The 17,031-nt window shown below is 34.4% G+C and overlaps 1 protein-coding gene across 2 annotated transcripts in view; it reads right to left on the reverse strand.

Moving 5' to 3' along the window:
- Positions 1-17,031, reverse strand: part of DPP10 (dipeptidyl peptidase like 10) — a 632,664-nt gene that overhangs the window by 77,760 nt on the left and 537,873 nt on the right. For both annotated transcript variants that reach the window (XM_034654431.1, XM_034654430.1), the window contains 2 exons: positions 15,728-15,851; positions 4,289-4,327 (listed from right to left, as the gene is read on the reverse strand). In XM_034654431.1, the coding sequence (XP_034510322.1) occupies positions 4,289-4,327; positions 15,728-15,851 (163 nt within the window). The remainder of the gene's footprint in view (positions 1-4,288; positions 4,328-15,727; positions 15,852-17,031) is intronic.

The following is a 17,031-nucleotide window of genomic DNA, read 5'->3' on the forward strand; positions in this document are numbered from 1 at the left end:
AGCTCTTTAATGAATGGTTTACAAAAAAATATGATTTTTAATATATTTTTTTCTGAAATATTTCAGCAACTCTGGTTACTTGAACATACATTTCTGTGGCTGTATACATAAATTTACTGAAAACACAGAACTAAAATGCTGCAAAATTGGAAGGAATCCACTGAAAATCATTAAATTCAAACTTCCCATCTTCACTGTTCACCCCTCCAAAAACACACAAACACAAATGCCCATTTGATGATTTTTTAATTAAACTCTAGAGGCATGTTAAATCAATAGAATTATTTTCTGAAAATTAAATGATGGAAGCTATACATATAGATGGCTTCCTTTTGCTCCAGGGGAAACATTAAGAAAATGGATTTGCCTGACAAAACACTGAGTTCTTTCCTATTGGATTAGTGAAAGTGATTATACATACGGTAAAAGAAAGGCTTTGCTATGGTTTCTTCTGCAGGTCCTTCAAAATGGCCTACAAGCTCTTTTAGGTGATCTGGTCCTCCACTCTCTTTATGATCTCTTCTCCTTCTGTCCTCCTGTTTCCTCACTGTGCATGCTCCCACTCCATGGCCTTTGCACCTTTTATTCCCTTTGTCTGGTTCTTTTTCTCTTTCATATCTCGTCTCTATGTCACCTTATCAGTGAGGTGCTTCCAATTTACCCACGGAGAGGGAGATCGTGGAAGTGAGATCATCCAGCTCTATATGAATCCCTCATCCCCTTTACCTACTTCCTGTTTCTTTCCATAGCACCTGACGCATCCAACATACTAAGGCGGGTATGCATTTTTGGGGGGTATATGTGTGTATGCATATGTATATGTGTGTGGGCAGGGAGATAGGCAAGTAGGTAGTATTCCTCTGAAATGAAAGCTCCATGAGGGAGGAAACTTGTATTCTTCAGTGCTCTATCTCCAGCACCTAGACAATGGCTGTCACATGAATTGTGCTTTATATGTATTTAATGAAAAAAATGACTATTTTAATAAACTCTAGAGTCTGATTTTAGCTTCATTAGTGAGATCATCCCTTGATAGAAATATAAGAATAGTATTTTCCTTGTCTACTTCATGGACACTCAAGAAAATATAAGATGAAAAATATAAAAATTTAAAACTCTGAAGTAATATACAATTCAAGGATGAAGACAGTGCATTGCTAGGCATATAATAAATACTGACGAGATACGTGACTGAGTGAATCAGATCTTTCAGCTATGATAGAGTCAGTAATTCTGCACATTCCATCTGTTGCCCTCTGGGATCTCTCTCTTGGCCTTTGTCCTGTCTGGAACAACCTTTCTGTTTTCCTTTATGTACTGAATTTTACCCTTTTTTTCCCCCTTAAACTCAAGGAACAGAAACCATTTACAAATTTCCCTAGTTTGAGAGTGTCTCGTAGTTAAGAAATCTCTCCTCAAGAGATTTTAACAATTACCCTGTACTCATCTCTATCACGGCATTCAATGCATTCTATTATATGGTTGGCTTCCTTCACTAGGCAAGTAATAATTAAACTAAGTTTGTAATTTTATCTTTTTAGCTCTATTGCCTAGGACCCAGTAGGTGTCCAGCTCAATAGAATAGATGAAGCATGTATACAATAGGAAAAAAATGTTTGTTATATATCACTCTATCCACATTTGCTCCAAACTATCAGTTCCTCCCCTATTCAACATTATCCCCTTGTGATTTGCTCCAAAAATAAATTGCCTTTTCAAGGTACAGGGATATCTGAACATGCTTCTTTTTGTATTTGTGCATTCATCCCCTTCAAATTCTAGTGTCTTATAAATGGCTCAGTGAAGGAGCAGATGGGGACTATATTCTCAAATGCACTGCTGAGCTTAATAACCTTCATCACTAGGCAATATCTGCCTATAAATAGAGCTCTATGCCAACCTTTTCCTAGAATTCAATAATGGAAATGGAGCCAATCGCACTGTCCACTTTCATGATTGTAAGCAAGTCAGTGTTTATGACGTACAGGGCAATGAATTGGGGATACCGAATTTTATCTCTTGACCAAAAATTTTGTACATGGGTTATCACAAGTCTCTTGAAAGCCAGGCCAAATATGCCTACATCTTCTCTGTTCTTCCTACCACCCAGAAAGTGAGCATATAATGATTATATTGTTTCTAATTGTCTTAGAAATTTGTTTCATCTTGTTACTACTACTGTTCTCATACTTTATATTTCATCAAATTCTGAATATTTTATAAAATTCTCTAAGAGTTTCTAGAGAAAAACTCAACTGTGACAAACTACCACCTGCATTTTTTTTTTACTGAATAATTGATAACTAGTTTCTTTGCTTTAAAAAAAGTTTCTATTAAACATTCATAAATTTGGGATTTAAAATGTAGCTAACATAATTCCAAAAGAGCATGCATTATGCTGAAGCATGTTACACTATTATGAATGCCACTGAAAGCAAAAATGATAGCAAAATAGCTTGAATAATGCAGGATAATTCAGAATACATCAATATCCATTATGTTTTTGCTTCTTATTGTTATTTTCAGTATCTAACTTAAGAAAGTCCATTATTGACCACAACATCAAAGTTTTTTTTTCCACTTTCATTAAGATTAAGTAGTTCATATTAATATCTACTTATTTATCTATAGGTAGATTTGGTATGCTTATGTTTCAAACAAGAACAGGTTTAGCTTATCCACAGTCCTTCTTACTTTTTCTTTCTTTATTCAGCAAGTATTTATGGAGACTTTGTTCAAATAACCAGACTCTGTATTAGGCATTTAGTTTACAATGAGGAACAAAAATGAATATCCCTCCTTCCCTTGTGAACTTAGGAAAACAATGTAGTAATAATTGTATAAGTATTACAAAAAAATTACATGTGAATAAAAAAAAACTTTTATTGAGGGATATGATTTGGTTACAGTGGTTGGGGGAGGTGATTTTTTAAGTAGGTGATTTAAGCTGAGGTTTGAAAAAGGAGCAGCCTTCACAAAAGAAAGTTGTTGAGAGAATTCCATTTAGAAGAAAGGCTCATACAATGACCCTGTGAATATGATAGCTCATGTGCTTAGAATGGAGAAGGAAATGACAAAAATCTCAGTTTCAGTTGTGAGAGTGATATGGATAGTGGCAACCAAGTACACACTTTGCAGTGGTCCCTCAGGCAGCCTGCAGTGTGAGGAGGCTGGCATGTGCCTGAGGGGTTGAGCAAGGTCCGCAGATAAAAAACAACTGTAATTCCTGCAGTTTGATCCTGGATGCTGTTTATGAAGTGGAGAAAAGTAAATTGACTTGAGATCTTTGAATGTAAAATTGAAGGACCTGGTGATGAATAATATACAGAATAATAGTCTAATAATAATAATATGCAGAAAAGGATAAGAAAAGCTGAAGAATGACTGCTAGGTTATGATTTTAATGGCTAGATAAGTAATTATGTCCTTGACTCCTAGGATAAGAAGAGTACATAAGACTAGAATATGTTTAGTTTGGACCTGTGGGTATGCAGTTACTTTTATAGATTTAGGAGAAGATGCCAAGCATGAAGTTGGATGTTTTAGAGCTCAGCAATGTGAGCTGCCCAGGGCTATACATTTAGAGGTCTCAATACATGATCGTAATTGAAACCATAGATGTGTATGACACTTTAAGAGAGAATATAAAATAAAAGATTGCTGTAAGAACAAAAGAAAGCAAACCAAACACAGCACTTCCTTTGCAAAAAATAGTGATGGAGTTAATAATAAAATGGGTTCAGCCATATTCAGATATCTACTTATGTTTCTTTCTGAAATGTCTAGTATGAAACCATGTTGTGGAGACATTTGGTAGTTATTCTATTGTGATCTGGATCCCAGTCTCATTTATGTCATAAACTAGCATCGGGAGCTAGGATACCTCTAAGGAAAGAAGCATTCATCTAAATAATCTCCACATAACCAATTTATGTGGAGGTTTGGCCAGTTTTCTGGGCAATTTGAACAGTGCTAATGGTTTCCAACTTTAATGGGTCACAACTTTTTCCTCTTTTCATCTACACAAAAGTTTACTTATATGAGTGACCCTGAAAATGGATCCTAGTAGTTATTCTGCAACTTACGTTCTATAGAAAACAGGTAGCCTTTTTATATATAATTCATAGAAAAGACAAGTCATAAATATTTTAATGGAAAAGACTCAGTCAAACATAGCAAAGGCTTAAAGTCATAATATTGAGATAACTTTTGAGAGAAAGTTCTTACACAGCAAACAGAATGATCACAGTGGCCAAAATGTGACATAAAGCAACCTCCTATGCCATACCTGTTTGGAGAGCCAAGTATCTGATGTCATCTCATATTTCTGAAAAGAAACAATGAAGTCCATGAAGTTTCTAAACACCAAAATAAGCATACATCAATGTAACTTTTTTTACACGTAATCCTTTAGGCATTTTTTTTTCTCTCTTCAACTGGTGAAATACCATGAGACATCCCATTGTCACTACTGAATTCAACTGAATGAATAAGTACAGAATTGGGATTAAGTGATAATTTAATTATAAAATCTTTCCTTTGGTGAACTCCTTTAGAATTCCCAGTAGTATGTCACCAGGGATAGAAGATCATTTTCCAGTGCTGTTTGATTACCTCATTTCAGACTGTTTTGAACCACTAGGCACTGTCTCTTTTCACCTCTAGGCATCATTGGGAAACAAAATTATTAAGTCCTTCAAAAGAACTGGGCAAACAGCCAGGAATAAAATGAAAAGGTAGATGTTCTTTCAACATTCAATCCACTCTCCATCATAGTCATTTTCATTTCTTAAGGAGAAACAATTAAACATTTGAAAGGACAAAATTTTATGTTCCATTAAAGTAATCTTGCAAATGATCAGAACCAAGATCTTATTTCACAAAGCAAAATGAGATTAATTTAATCTCAAGTTAAATATGTATAGAAACAATAAATTTTACCAGTACTGTTTACATATAAGAACTTATGAAAATCTTGTACTTTAAAAAATGAGTCTATAATAAAAAGATTTAAATGAAAACTACATCACAATATATTGCAAATTTTATCTGTATGCAGAGGTATTGATTTCTAGGTTTTTTTTTTTAACCAGTTTTCTCTCCGAAAGCCATATTAGTACATTACAATCTAACACTTTCTCTTTTCCGGGCCTGTATTTATTTTTGTTTATTTCACTAGATTTTGCTACATATAGATATCAAGGAAACATCTAACTAAATTATTCCTTGATTTTGTATTTGCATCTCTGCAATATCCATCCTTGGTATCTATAAAACATAGACAAACAAAAAAATATATCAGTGCTACTTTTCATTAATATTACTAAGTATTGTTAAAATCCATGGAAGACCAAAGTTTCACATGCATTTATTTGTCTTATTATTTCAATTACAGTAGAGAGTAAAATCTTTTTTTAAGTCCATAAATAGATTAGAAATATATTAGAAATAGAATATCAATAAGGTATCAAATCAATAATATGATAGGGTTCCTATATCTATTTTCTACTGAAGCATTTTGATACATTCATGCCATTACCTATACAAATTATCATTATATAGAAAAGATGACAGGCTTTCTCTAACTAGAATATATACATGCCAAATCTAAATAATTTAGTATCAGCTGAATAAGAAACTGTCCAGAATACTTTAACAAATAAATAGTGAAATCCTAGTCAGCCTATCAGGTGAAAGATGATGACTGAAATAAATTGTCTAATAAATACAAGCTAAATTTAAAGAGCATTAGTCAAATCCTGTAAGTAAATGGCTGACTCATAAGTTTATCCCCACATCTATGCTCATCACTCCAACGACAAATTTCCTCCCCTTTCCCTTTTATAGACCATTTACAAACAATGTTTTAATATTTTGAGTATAATTTGTATTTAGTGACATGTACAGCTCTAACGTGTTTTTGATGAGTTTTGACAGGTATATTTACATCCCATCAAGATATAAGATCTTTAAATTTCCTGACACCTTCTCTCATGCTTCTTTCCAGAGGTTCTGAAAAGGCAGTCACTCTTCTGAAATAGTTCCCCGTAGATCAGTCTTGCTTATTTTACAAGTTCAGATAATTCATATTATGGATTGTGTACTCTTGAGTGGGACTTCTTTCACACCATGTTTTTGAGATGCATTCAAATTGCTGGGCATATTAGTATTCTGTTTCTTTTTAAATTGCTGAGCAGAATTCTGTTGTATAGATATGGCTTTTCTTGTTTGTCCATTCCTGCTTAATAGATAATTTAATAGTTTCCAGTTTTTAGCTACTGTAAATAAAGCTTTCTCTAAAGAATTTTTTTTTAACAAATCCTTGGTGGACACAGGTGTTTTTTTTTTTTCCTTTTTTCTTTTCCAAATATCTAGGAATGGAGTTACTGGAGTATGGAGTATATCTATACACACATATATATATGTAATATACATTATATATGTTTTTATATCTGTATAACTGTACTTGAAACTGCAAATCATTTTTATATCATTTTACACTTCTCATGAAGAATAAGAACTGCAATTTTCTACATCCTCATCAATAATGTCACCTTTTTGTTGTTTTAATTTTAGTCATTCTAATGGTATGTAGTGTTATAATGATTTAATGTAAGTTTTCCTAATGTCTAATAATTTTGAATATTTTTTTATTCATTATTACTTCCTTATGCATTTCTGTTCACATGCTTTACTCTTTTTATTGGGTGTCTTTTCATTATTGATAAGTATATATTTCTTTGTCAGAGTCACATTTTGCAAAATATTTTCCTCTAGTCTGCAGTTAGCTGTTTCTTAATAGTGTCTTTGAGGAGAAGTTTCTGATTTCAATGATGTCTAATGTATTATTTTTTCTTTTATGATTAATGACTTTTTGCCTATTCAATATAGCAAACTTCACCCCATATTTTTATCTAGAAGACTGACAGTATCATCTGTTAGATTAGGACAGCAATTTGTCTCCAATTAATTCTAGAATATGGTATGAGGTAGATGTCAAATATCATTGTATTTTTCATTCAGTTCTTTTTTTTTTAAATTTTTTAAAAGATTTTATTTATTTATTTGACAGAGATAGAGACAGCCAGTGAGAGAGGGAACACAAGCAGGGGGAGTGGGAGAGGAAGAAGCAGGCTCATAGCGGAGGAGCCTGATGTGGGGCTCGATCCCAGAATGCCGGGATCACACCCTGAGCCGAAGGCAGAGGCTTAACCGCTGTGCCACCCAGGCGCCCCTTCATTCAGTTCTTGATTGTTCCAGCATCATTTTCCCCTTTTGGATTGTCCGGCACCTCGGTTAAAAATCAGTTGATCGTACAAATATGTATCTATTTCTGGAAACTCTATTAGATTAGTTGATCTGTTTGTGTGTCCTTATGCCTCCACTACAATCTCTATGTTTCTGTTGCTTTCTAGTTATTCTTGAAATCTAGGAGTGCAACTACTCCAACTTTTTTTTTTTAACAAGGTTGTTTCGGTCATCAGGTCTTCTGCATTTCCATATACATTTAGAATCAGCTTGTCTGTTTCTACCAGAAATTCCCAATTCTTCTGGGAATTTGTATTATATTGAAACTACAGTTAGTTCACTTTGAGTAGAATGCCATCTATAATATTCAGCTTTTCAATTCCAGCATCTGTTTATTTAGGTCTTCCTTACTGTGTTTCAAAAATGTTGTAGTTTTCAATCTGGGGATTTTGCACACTATTTGTTAAATTTATCCTTATGTATTTAATGTTTTAAATATTTTAGTGGCATTTTTATTTTCCATTGTAATATTATGAGTATATAGAAACACATTTTGATGATTCTCAATTCCTTATTTTGAAAAAAAGTGGGAACTTACAGAGAAGTTAAGACTGGTTCAAGAAACAGCTGCATATCCTTTAGACATATTCTTCATTTCTTTATATTTTGTTCCATTTGCTTTACCTTTATATCTCTCTACTGTTTCTAAACCATTTTGAAAGGAAGGCAAAGGTATATTTTTTTCAAAATCAATCAAAAGTTAGAAATAACCAGAGACGTAAAGGATCTATATTCTAGAAACTACAAATCACTCTTGAAAGACATTGAGGAAGACACAAAAAGATGAAAATACTCCATGCTCATGGATCGGAAGAATAAACATAATTAAAATGTCTATGCTACCCAGAGCAATCTACACTTTCAATGCTTTCCCAATCAAAATACCAATGATATTTTTCAAAGAACTGGAACAAACAGCCCTTAAATTTGTGTGGAGCCAAAAAAGGCCCTGAATCACCAAGGAATTGTTGAAAAGGAAAAACAAAGCTGGGGGCATCACGTTGCTGGATTTCAAGCTATACTACAAAGCTGTGATTTCAAAGACAGCATGGTACTGGCACAAAAACAGACATATAGACCAATGGAACAGAATAGAGAACCCAGAAATGGATCCTCGGCTCTTTGGGCAACTAATCTTTGACAAAGCTGGAAAAAACATCCAGTGGAAAAAAGACCGTTTTCTTTTTTTTTTTTTTTAAGTTTTTTTATTTATTTGACAAGAGGGAGACACAGCAGCCAGCAAGAGAGAGGGAACACAAGCAGAGGGAGTAGGAGAGGAAGAAGCAGGCTCTCAGCAGAGCAGGGAGCCTGATGCGGGGCTCGGTCCCAGGACCCCAGGATCATGCCCTGGGCCAAAGGCAGACGCTTAACGACTAAGCCACCCAGGCACCCCAAGACAGTCTCTTCAATAAATGGTGCTGGGAAAATTGGACAGCTATATGCAAAAGAATGAAACTTGACCACTCTCTCACACCATACACAAAGATAAACTCCCAAATGGATGAAAGACCTCGATGTGAGACAGGAATCCATCAAAATCATAGAGGAGAACATAGGCTGCAACCTCTTTGACATCGGCCATAGCAACATTTTTCATGAACATCTCCAAAAGCAAGAGAACCAAAAGAAAAAATGAACTTGTGGGACTTCATCAAGATAAAAAGCTTCTGCACAGCCAAGGAAACAGTCAAAAAACTAAGAGGCAGCCCACAGAATGGGAGAAGATATTTGCAAATGACACTACAGATAAAAGACTAGTATCCAAGATCTACAAAGAACTTCTCAAACTCAATACATGTGAAACAAATAATCAAATCAAAAAATGGGCAGAAGATATGAACAGACACTTTTCCAATGAAGACATACAAATGGCTAACAGACACATGAAAAAATGTTCAAAATCATTAGCCATCAGGGAAATTCAAATCAAAACCACACTGTGATACCACTTTACACCAGTTAGAATGGAAAAAATTGACAAGGCAGGAAACAACAAATGTTGGAGAGGATGTGGAGAAAGGGGATCCCTCCTACATTGTTGGTGGGAATGCAAGTTGGTACAGCCACTCTGGAAAACAGTGTGGAGGTCCCTTAAAAAGTTAAAAATTGAACTACCCTATGACCCAGCCATTGCACTACTGGGTGTTTACCCCAAAGATACAGACGTAGTAAAGAGAAGGGCCATATGCACCCCAATGTTCATAGCTGCATTGTCCACAATAGCCAAATCATGGAAGGAGCCGAGATGCCCTTCAACAGATGACTGGATTAAGAAGCTGTGGTCCATATATACAATGGAATATTACTCAGCTATCAGAAAGAACGAATTCTCAACATTTGCTGCAACATGGACGGCACTGGAGGAGATAATGCTAAGTGAAATAAGTCAAGCAGAGAAAGACAATTATCATATGATTTCTCTCATCTATGGAACATAAGAACTAGGANATACCACTTTACACCAGTTAGAATGGAAAAAATTGACAAGGCAGGAAACAACAAATGTTGGAGAGGATGTGGAGAAAGGGGAACCCTCTTACACTGTTGGTAGGAATGCAAGTTGGTACAGCCACTTTGGAAAACTGTAGAGGTCCCTTAAAAAGTTTAAAATTGAGCTACCCTATGATCCAGCAATTGCACTACTGGGTATTTTCCCCAAAGAGGCAGACGTAGTGAAGAGAAGGGCCATATGCATGCACCCCTATGTTCATAGCAGCATTGTCCACAATAGCTAAATTGTGGAAGGAGTCGAGATGCCCTTCAACAGATGACTGGATTAAGAAGATGTGGTCCATATATACAATGGAATATTACTCAGCCTTCAGAAAGCATGATTACACAACATTTGCAGCAACATGAATGGGACTGAAGGAGATTATGCTAAGTGAAATAAGTCAAGCAGAGAAAGACAATTATATGGTTTCACTCATTTACGGAACATAACAAATAGGAAGATCGGTAGGAGAAGGAAGGGAAAGAATGAAGGGGGGTAAACAGAAGGGGGAATGAACCATGAGAGACTGTGGACTCTGGGAAACAAACTGAGGGCTTCGGGGGGGCGGGGAGATTGGGATAGGCCAGTGATGGGTATTAAGGAGGGCACATATTGCACTGAGCACTGTGTGTTAATACACAAATAATGAATCACGGAACATTGCATCAAAACTGAGGATGTACTGTATGGTGACTAATATAACAAAATAAAAATTATTTTAAAAAAGAATATTAGAAAATTTTATATAAATATAAAAATAGACACACACAGACAGTAAAAGAGCACTTGGCTCACATGATTATGGAGGATGAAAAGTCTAAGATTTGCAGTTGGCAAGCTGGAGATCCCGGAGACCCAATGATATAGCTCTAATCCAAGGCTCAAGGTACAAAAGCCAGGACAAGCTGAAGGTACTAGTAGTGATCCAAGACTAAAAACCTGAGATCCAAGATTGCCAATAGTGTAAACTTCAGTCAGAGTCTGAAAGCAGGTGAAGACCAATGTCTCAGCTCAAAGACATTCAGGCAAAGACAACAAATTCCAGCTTACTTAGCCTTTTTCTTATTTTTCAGACCTCCAAACGATTAGCTGAGACCCACTCACGCAGGGAGTGTGATCTGCTTTACTTAGTCCACTGATTCAAATAACCTCTTTTAGAAGCTGCCACAGACAGACACAGAATCATGTTTAGCCCAGTATTTGGACAACTTGTGATCCAGTCAAGTTGACACATAAAACTAACCATTACAACCAGTAACACTATCACCACAACAAAACAAAACATCTGTTTCTAAATAATTTGATAGATGTTTGAGGCATTATATCCATTTACCCCTAAATAATTCAGTAAGCATTTCTTACAGTATCCTGTATACTTGTATGTTTTTTACAGTAAAATGATCAAAATCAGAAAATCAAACAATTTAAGTTGGTGCACTGACTTGTAAATTGTGATCCATTCTAGGGTTGTTGCGTTTTTGTGTTTGTTTGTAGATTTCTTTTTATTTATGCAATAATGCCATCTACAAATAAAGAGAATTTTATTTCTTCCTTATGAATCATCATGATATATATTCCTTGCCAAGTTATTCTGGTTAGAGTCTCTAATAAAGTTTGCATACCACAGTGAGAATGTACATCCTTATCTTATTGCTGATTTTAAGGTAAGTAAGAAAAGTGTTGGGTTATTTTTCTTTTTAATAAATATTTTATTTATTTATTTATTTGAGAGAGACAGTGAGCAAGAACATGAGCAGGGGGAGGAGCAGAGGGAAAGGAAGAGGGAGAAGCAGACTCCCCACCAAGCAGGGAGCCGGATGCGGGGACTTGATCCCAGGACTCTGAGATCATGACCTGAGCCAAAGGCAGATGCTTAACCAACTGAGCCACCCAGGTGCCGCAGGAAAGTATTTTACCATGTAGTGTATCTTTGAGGTATTTTATGGGTATCCTTTATCAAATTAAGGATATTTTTTCTTTTCATTATGTTGAAAGTTATGAATGAATAAGTTTTGTCAACTGCTTTTTTGCATCTACTGAGATACTTTTTTTCTGTTAATATAATGAATTACATTGATTGTTTTTCAATATTCAACCAATCATAAGTTACCAAAATAAACCCCATTTAGTCACAATGCACTACTCTCTATATTGCCACAGATGATATATTAAGATGTTTAAGGAATTTTTTGTATACATGTTCATGAGACGTATCAGTGTAAATTGTTCTCTCATAATGTCCTTGCCTAGTTTCAGTAATAGGATTATGGTATGCTTATAAGATGAACTGAAAAGTTTCCTTCTCTACTTTCTGGAGAATGTAGAAATGGTAAAATGTATCCCTTTTTTTTTTCCAGTTTTGAGACATAATTGACATATAGCATTGTATAAGTTTAGGGTGTACAACATAATGATTTGATACATGTATATATTATAAAATGATTACTGCAAGTTTAGTTAACATCCATTACCCCATGTAACTACATTTTTTTCCCCTTTATGATGGAAACTTTTAAGGGTTACTCTCTTAGCAACTTTTAAAAATATAGTGAAGTAATGTTAACTATAGTCATCATGTGGTACATTACATCCTCAGAACTTATTTATCTTATAATTGGAGGTTTGTACCTTTTAACCACCTTCACCCAATTTCCCCACGCTCACCATCACACTCACCTCTGGCAAACACAAGTCTAATCTCTTTTTCTGTTGTTATTTTTTATTCCACATATAAGCGAGATCATACAGTATTTGTCTTCATCTGACTTAATTAACTCAGAATAAATGCCCACAAGTCCCTTCCCCAACTGTTGCCCTATACATTGTCACAAATAGCATGATTTCTTTCTTTCTTATGGCTGAATAAAAATTGTGTGTGTGTGTGTGACATTTTCTTTATCCATCCATTGATGGACACTTGTTGCCCCTCCCCCATCTTGACTATTGTAAATAATGCTGCAATGAACATGGGCTTGCAAATATTTCTTGGGATAGTGATTTCATTTCCTTCAGATACATACCCAAAATCTGAATTGCTGGATCATATGGAAGTTTTATTTTTAATTTTTTGAAGATCTGCCATACTGTTTTTCATAGTGACTGTACCAAAATACATTCCTACCACAGGGCACAAGGTTCCCTTTGCTCCACTTCCTCACCAGCAATTATCTCTGGTCTTTTTTGATACTAGCTGTTCTAACACGGATGAGGTGATGATTGTGGTTTTGATTTGCATTTCCCTAATGATTAGTGACACTGAGAACCTTTTCATATAACCACTGGCTAATTGAATATCTTCTTTGGAAAAATGTCTACTCGGGTCCTTTGCCCATTTTTAAATTAGATTATTGGGGATTTTGTTTGTTTTGTTCATTTTTGTTTTATTTTGCTATTGAGTTGAAGGCTATTTTTAAATATATTTTAGACATTTACCCCTTATCAGATATATGATTTGCAAATATGTTCTTCCATTCCACAAGTTGGCTTTTCATTTAGTTGACTGTTTCTTTTACTATGCACAAGCTTTTTTGCTTGACAGTTTTGATTTACTTAAGTTATCCATTAACTTTTAGAAAAAATAAAAACCAGAAGATATTTTTATTTTATTTTACTCAAATATTTGCCACTTGGGACACCTTTCTTTCCTTCATTTAGATTGTTTTCATCTGATGCTATTTCTTTCAGACTGAATAACTTCATTTCATGTTATTTATGCAGATCTACCTGTGATAAATTATCCTAGCTTTTATTTATCTGAATATATCTGTCTTCATTTCTGAAAGATACTTTCATAGGATATAGACTTCTGGTTTACACTGTTTTTCTTACAGTTCTTCAAAATGTATTCCATTGCTTTCTGTCTTAATGTCATTTCCAATGAGAGAGAGGCAGTAATTTTCATCATTCTATTCCCCCATATGTAACATGTTTTTCTCTCAGCCTGTTTTAAAATTTTTCTCTTAATATTTGGTTTGCAATAATTTGAATATTATGTGCCTATGTATTTTCTTTGTTTTTATCCTCTTTGGGATTTGCTAACTTAATATATGGGTTAATAGTTTTTCTTCAAATTTGGGATATTTTAAGTCTTTATTTCTTAATTTTTTTTCTGCCCCATGATCTTAAACTCTGCCTTCTGTGTCTTTTACATCGCACATATACAACAGCTCAAATTATTCCATATGTAACTGAGGCTTTGTTCTTCCCCCCGCCCCGGTCTTTTTTTTTTTCCTCAGGACTTCAGTTTGGATTGTTTTTATTTCCCTGACTACAACAATGTCCAATTTGTATTTAACTGATACAGGTTTTTATTTCAGATATTGTTCTTTTTAGTTCCTGAAATTCTATTGTTCTGTATTTTATACTTCATTTCTCTACTGAAATATCTCATCTATTTATTAATTAGGACCACCCTTTAATTTGCCAAATATCTTTCAAACAGCTTTTAAAAATTCTGTATTTGTTAATTCTAATATCTCTATTCTGTGTAAGTCTGCTCTTATAACTCTTTCTGTGGGGTGGTAGGCAGGTTACATTTTCTATTTTCCTACATATATAGTATGTTTCGATTGTGTAATTGATATTTTAAATTTTAATTCTCTGTTTAAAAGAATAAACTTTGTTCTAGGAAGACAGCTAATTTATAGGCATGCACTTGATCCTTTCCAGGTTTGATATAAAGGTTTATTGTAAAGAGTATAGAACAGCCTTATTTCTAATGCATTTTTCATTCTGTGCTGTGAGCTGAATGCAAAGGGTTTTCAGTGAGAGCTCTCTATTTTTGCTGTTCCGCACTCCAAAGTCTCTAAGCATTGTGCAACCTGCAGATTCTCTATCTGCTTCTCTCTCTGTGAAGCATGTCCTGTACTTGCACAGTTAAGCACTGAGCTAAAGTCTTAAGAGGTCCTTTACATAGATTGCCAGAACTCTTCTCTCTATAGTTCCAAATCTTGTGGTACTTGTCCTGCAAATTTCAGCCACCACAATAGCCTCAAACTGATTCTCCCTGCCTATTTGGATCAGTGATACCACTGTGCTTTTCTAGGACTGCATTAACTTGCACTTTGATCTCAACGTGTCCCCTACAGGAAGCTAGGCTTATCTTATATATATTTACATTATTTTACTTTTTATGTCCTGATCCTGCTTTTGTCCAATGTCTGAGAATAGTTGTTTAATTCATTTTGTGTAGTTTTATAGTTGACTACAGCAGAGATGCTAGGCTGCCAACATTTACTCCATCCTGTCAAGAAATAAAAGTTTAAAAATTCTGTTGTTAAATAATTGGGAATACTTTACTTAGTGCCAGTACAGGCATACATAAAACAATTTAAATGGATTATAGTATACCCTCTGTTAAGAACTTTAAAAATTATACATACAGGATTTATTGCAGAGCTTATAAGAACTGATTATAGAAATAGAAATACAACCTGCTTTCAAAACACAGGTGTTCAAGGACCAGCTTTTGTTTTTTTTTTTTTCCACTCCTCTTATTTAATTTAAAAACAGAGACACTGACCATTATTTTAGAAGACTAATCTGAACTACCAAAAAATGGTATTTTTGAAATGTGTTTTAAGAAGACAGGAAAAACATCCCACATTCTCAAGATAATCAAACTCGAAATATGAGAAAAGGACCTATTTGAGAATTAAACTCATGTGGCATGGACCCCTCTTTATACTATACAAGAATTCATTTTTTTATACTTTGGTTGGTTCTCTTTTGCTTATCATCCATATTTCTCACTTCAAAGTTTGGATGATTTATGGATTAAAGTATATACTTCTAATAGAATGACTCTTTCCTAACTACCTATGGAAGTTAAATATTGGTCTTTGTACAATGGATTGCCTGATATCCCTTTGAGAGTAGCATAAAGTACTTCATTTTAAACGTAAAAGAAAAGTAAATTATACTCACTCTACTGCAAGCACCAGTGGTAGTCTCACAGACCGTGAGGATGGAGATGTTCTGAGGCCGGTTTAACCATCTGACCACCGTCTTGGTATTGCTTACCCATTTAACCATAGTGATATAATATTCCCTAGTTTGAAAACAAACAAACAAACAAAACTTACATTTAGAGCCAGAAAACTGGTATAGTACCAATAATATATACTAGTTATTGTATATGCAAGGCTAAATGAAACACTAGAAGGATGCCACATCATATTAATTTCTATTTATGTATACATGCATGCCTGCAATTCTGAATACTCACATATATAAATACAACTATGTGTGTATGTATGTAAACACATGTACATATACATACACATACAAATGTACTGAAAATTTGAGAATAAATCTGAAAGAGAATGATATCCCAGAAAGGAAGTCCTTGGAAAAATAAAAATAATAAAGATGATAGACATTTATGATTAATTTTTTAAACTGTCTATTGAGTACCACTAACGTGCAATAAGCATAAATTTTTAAGCTATATTCTATTTTTATAAAAAAAATAATCACTAATCATTTAAAGGCAAAACTTGTTCTTCACTTAATAATTACTTCTTATGCATGATCTCCATGTTATTTTACTTTACCCATGGGGACTTGCATGACAGAAAAATTAGTTTTTATTTATTTATTTTTGTGTGTGTGGTCTTTCTCAGTTGTGAGCCAAGGGCCAGTCCCAATCCTATTCATTATATATACATACATACACACACAGACATATGCATATACACACACACATATATATTAATTTTTAAAATCTTTATTTGAAACAGTTTTAAACAAAGAAGAAATTAAAATGAAGGAGATGACGGACTACTGAATTTTCTATATAATGAGGATGCTAATTACTGGAGCCTATGATGTTCTCAAGCTATTTCTAGATTGGGAAAGTTTCCTATAGTTAGTTTATATTCCTTTCATTGTAGATTCTATGATTGGAAATTTACATACTATATCAAAAAAACGTCAACCCACAACACCAACAAAATGCAGTGGTCAGCACTGATTCAATTTATGATTCAAAACAAAACAAAACAAAACAAAACAAAACAATTTCCAACAAGTTTGCCCAGTTTCAGAACAGATGAGATGACGTAAAGTGCCATCTGTGAGCACTGTCTTAAAAGTAACCCACCCAGGGGCATCTGGGGGCCTCAAGCGGTAAGTGTCCAACCCTTGGCAGTGATCTCATAGGCCTTGAGATCAAGGACCATGTCAGGCTCCATGCTCAGCAGGGAGTCTGTTTGAAGATTCTCTCCCTC

The sequence above is a fragment of the Ailuropoda melanoleuca genome, chromosome 2 (genome assembly GCF_002007445.2).
Source record: "Ailuropoda melanoleuca isolate Jingjing chromosome 2, ASM200744v2, whole genome shotgun sequence".
NCBI classification, from domain to species: Eukaryota; Metazoa; Chordata; class Mammalia; order Carnivora; family Ursidae; genus Ailuropoda; species Ailuropoda melanoleuca.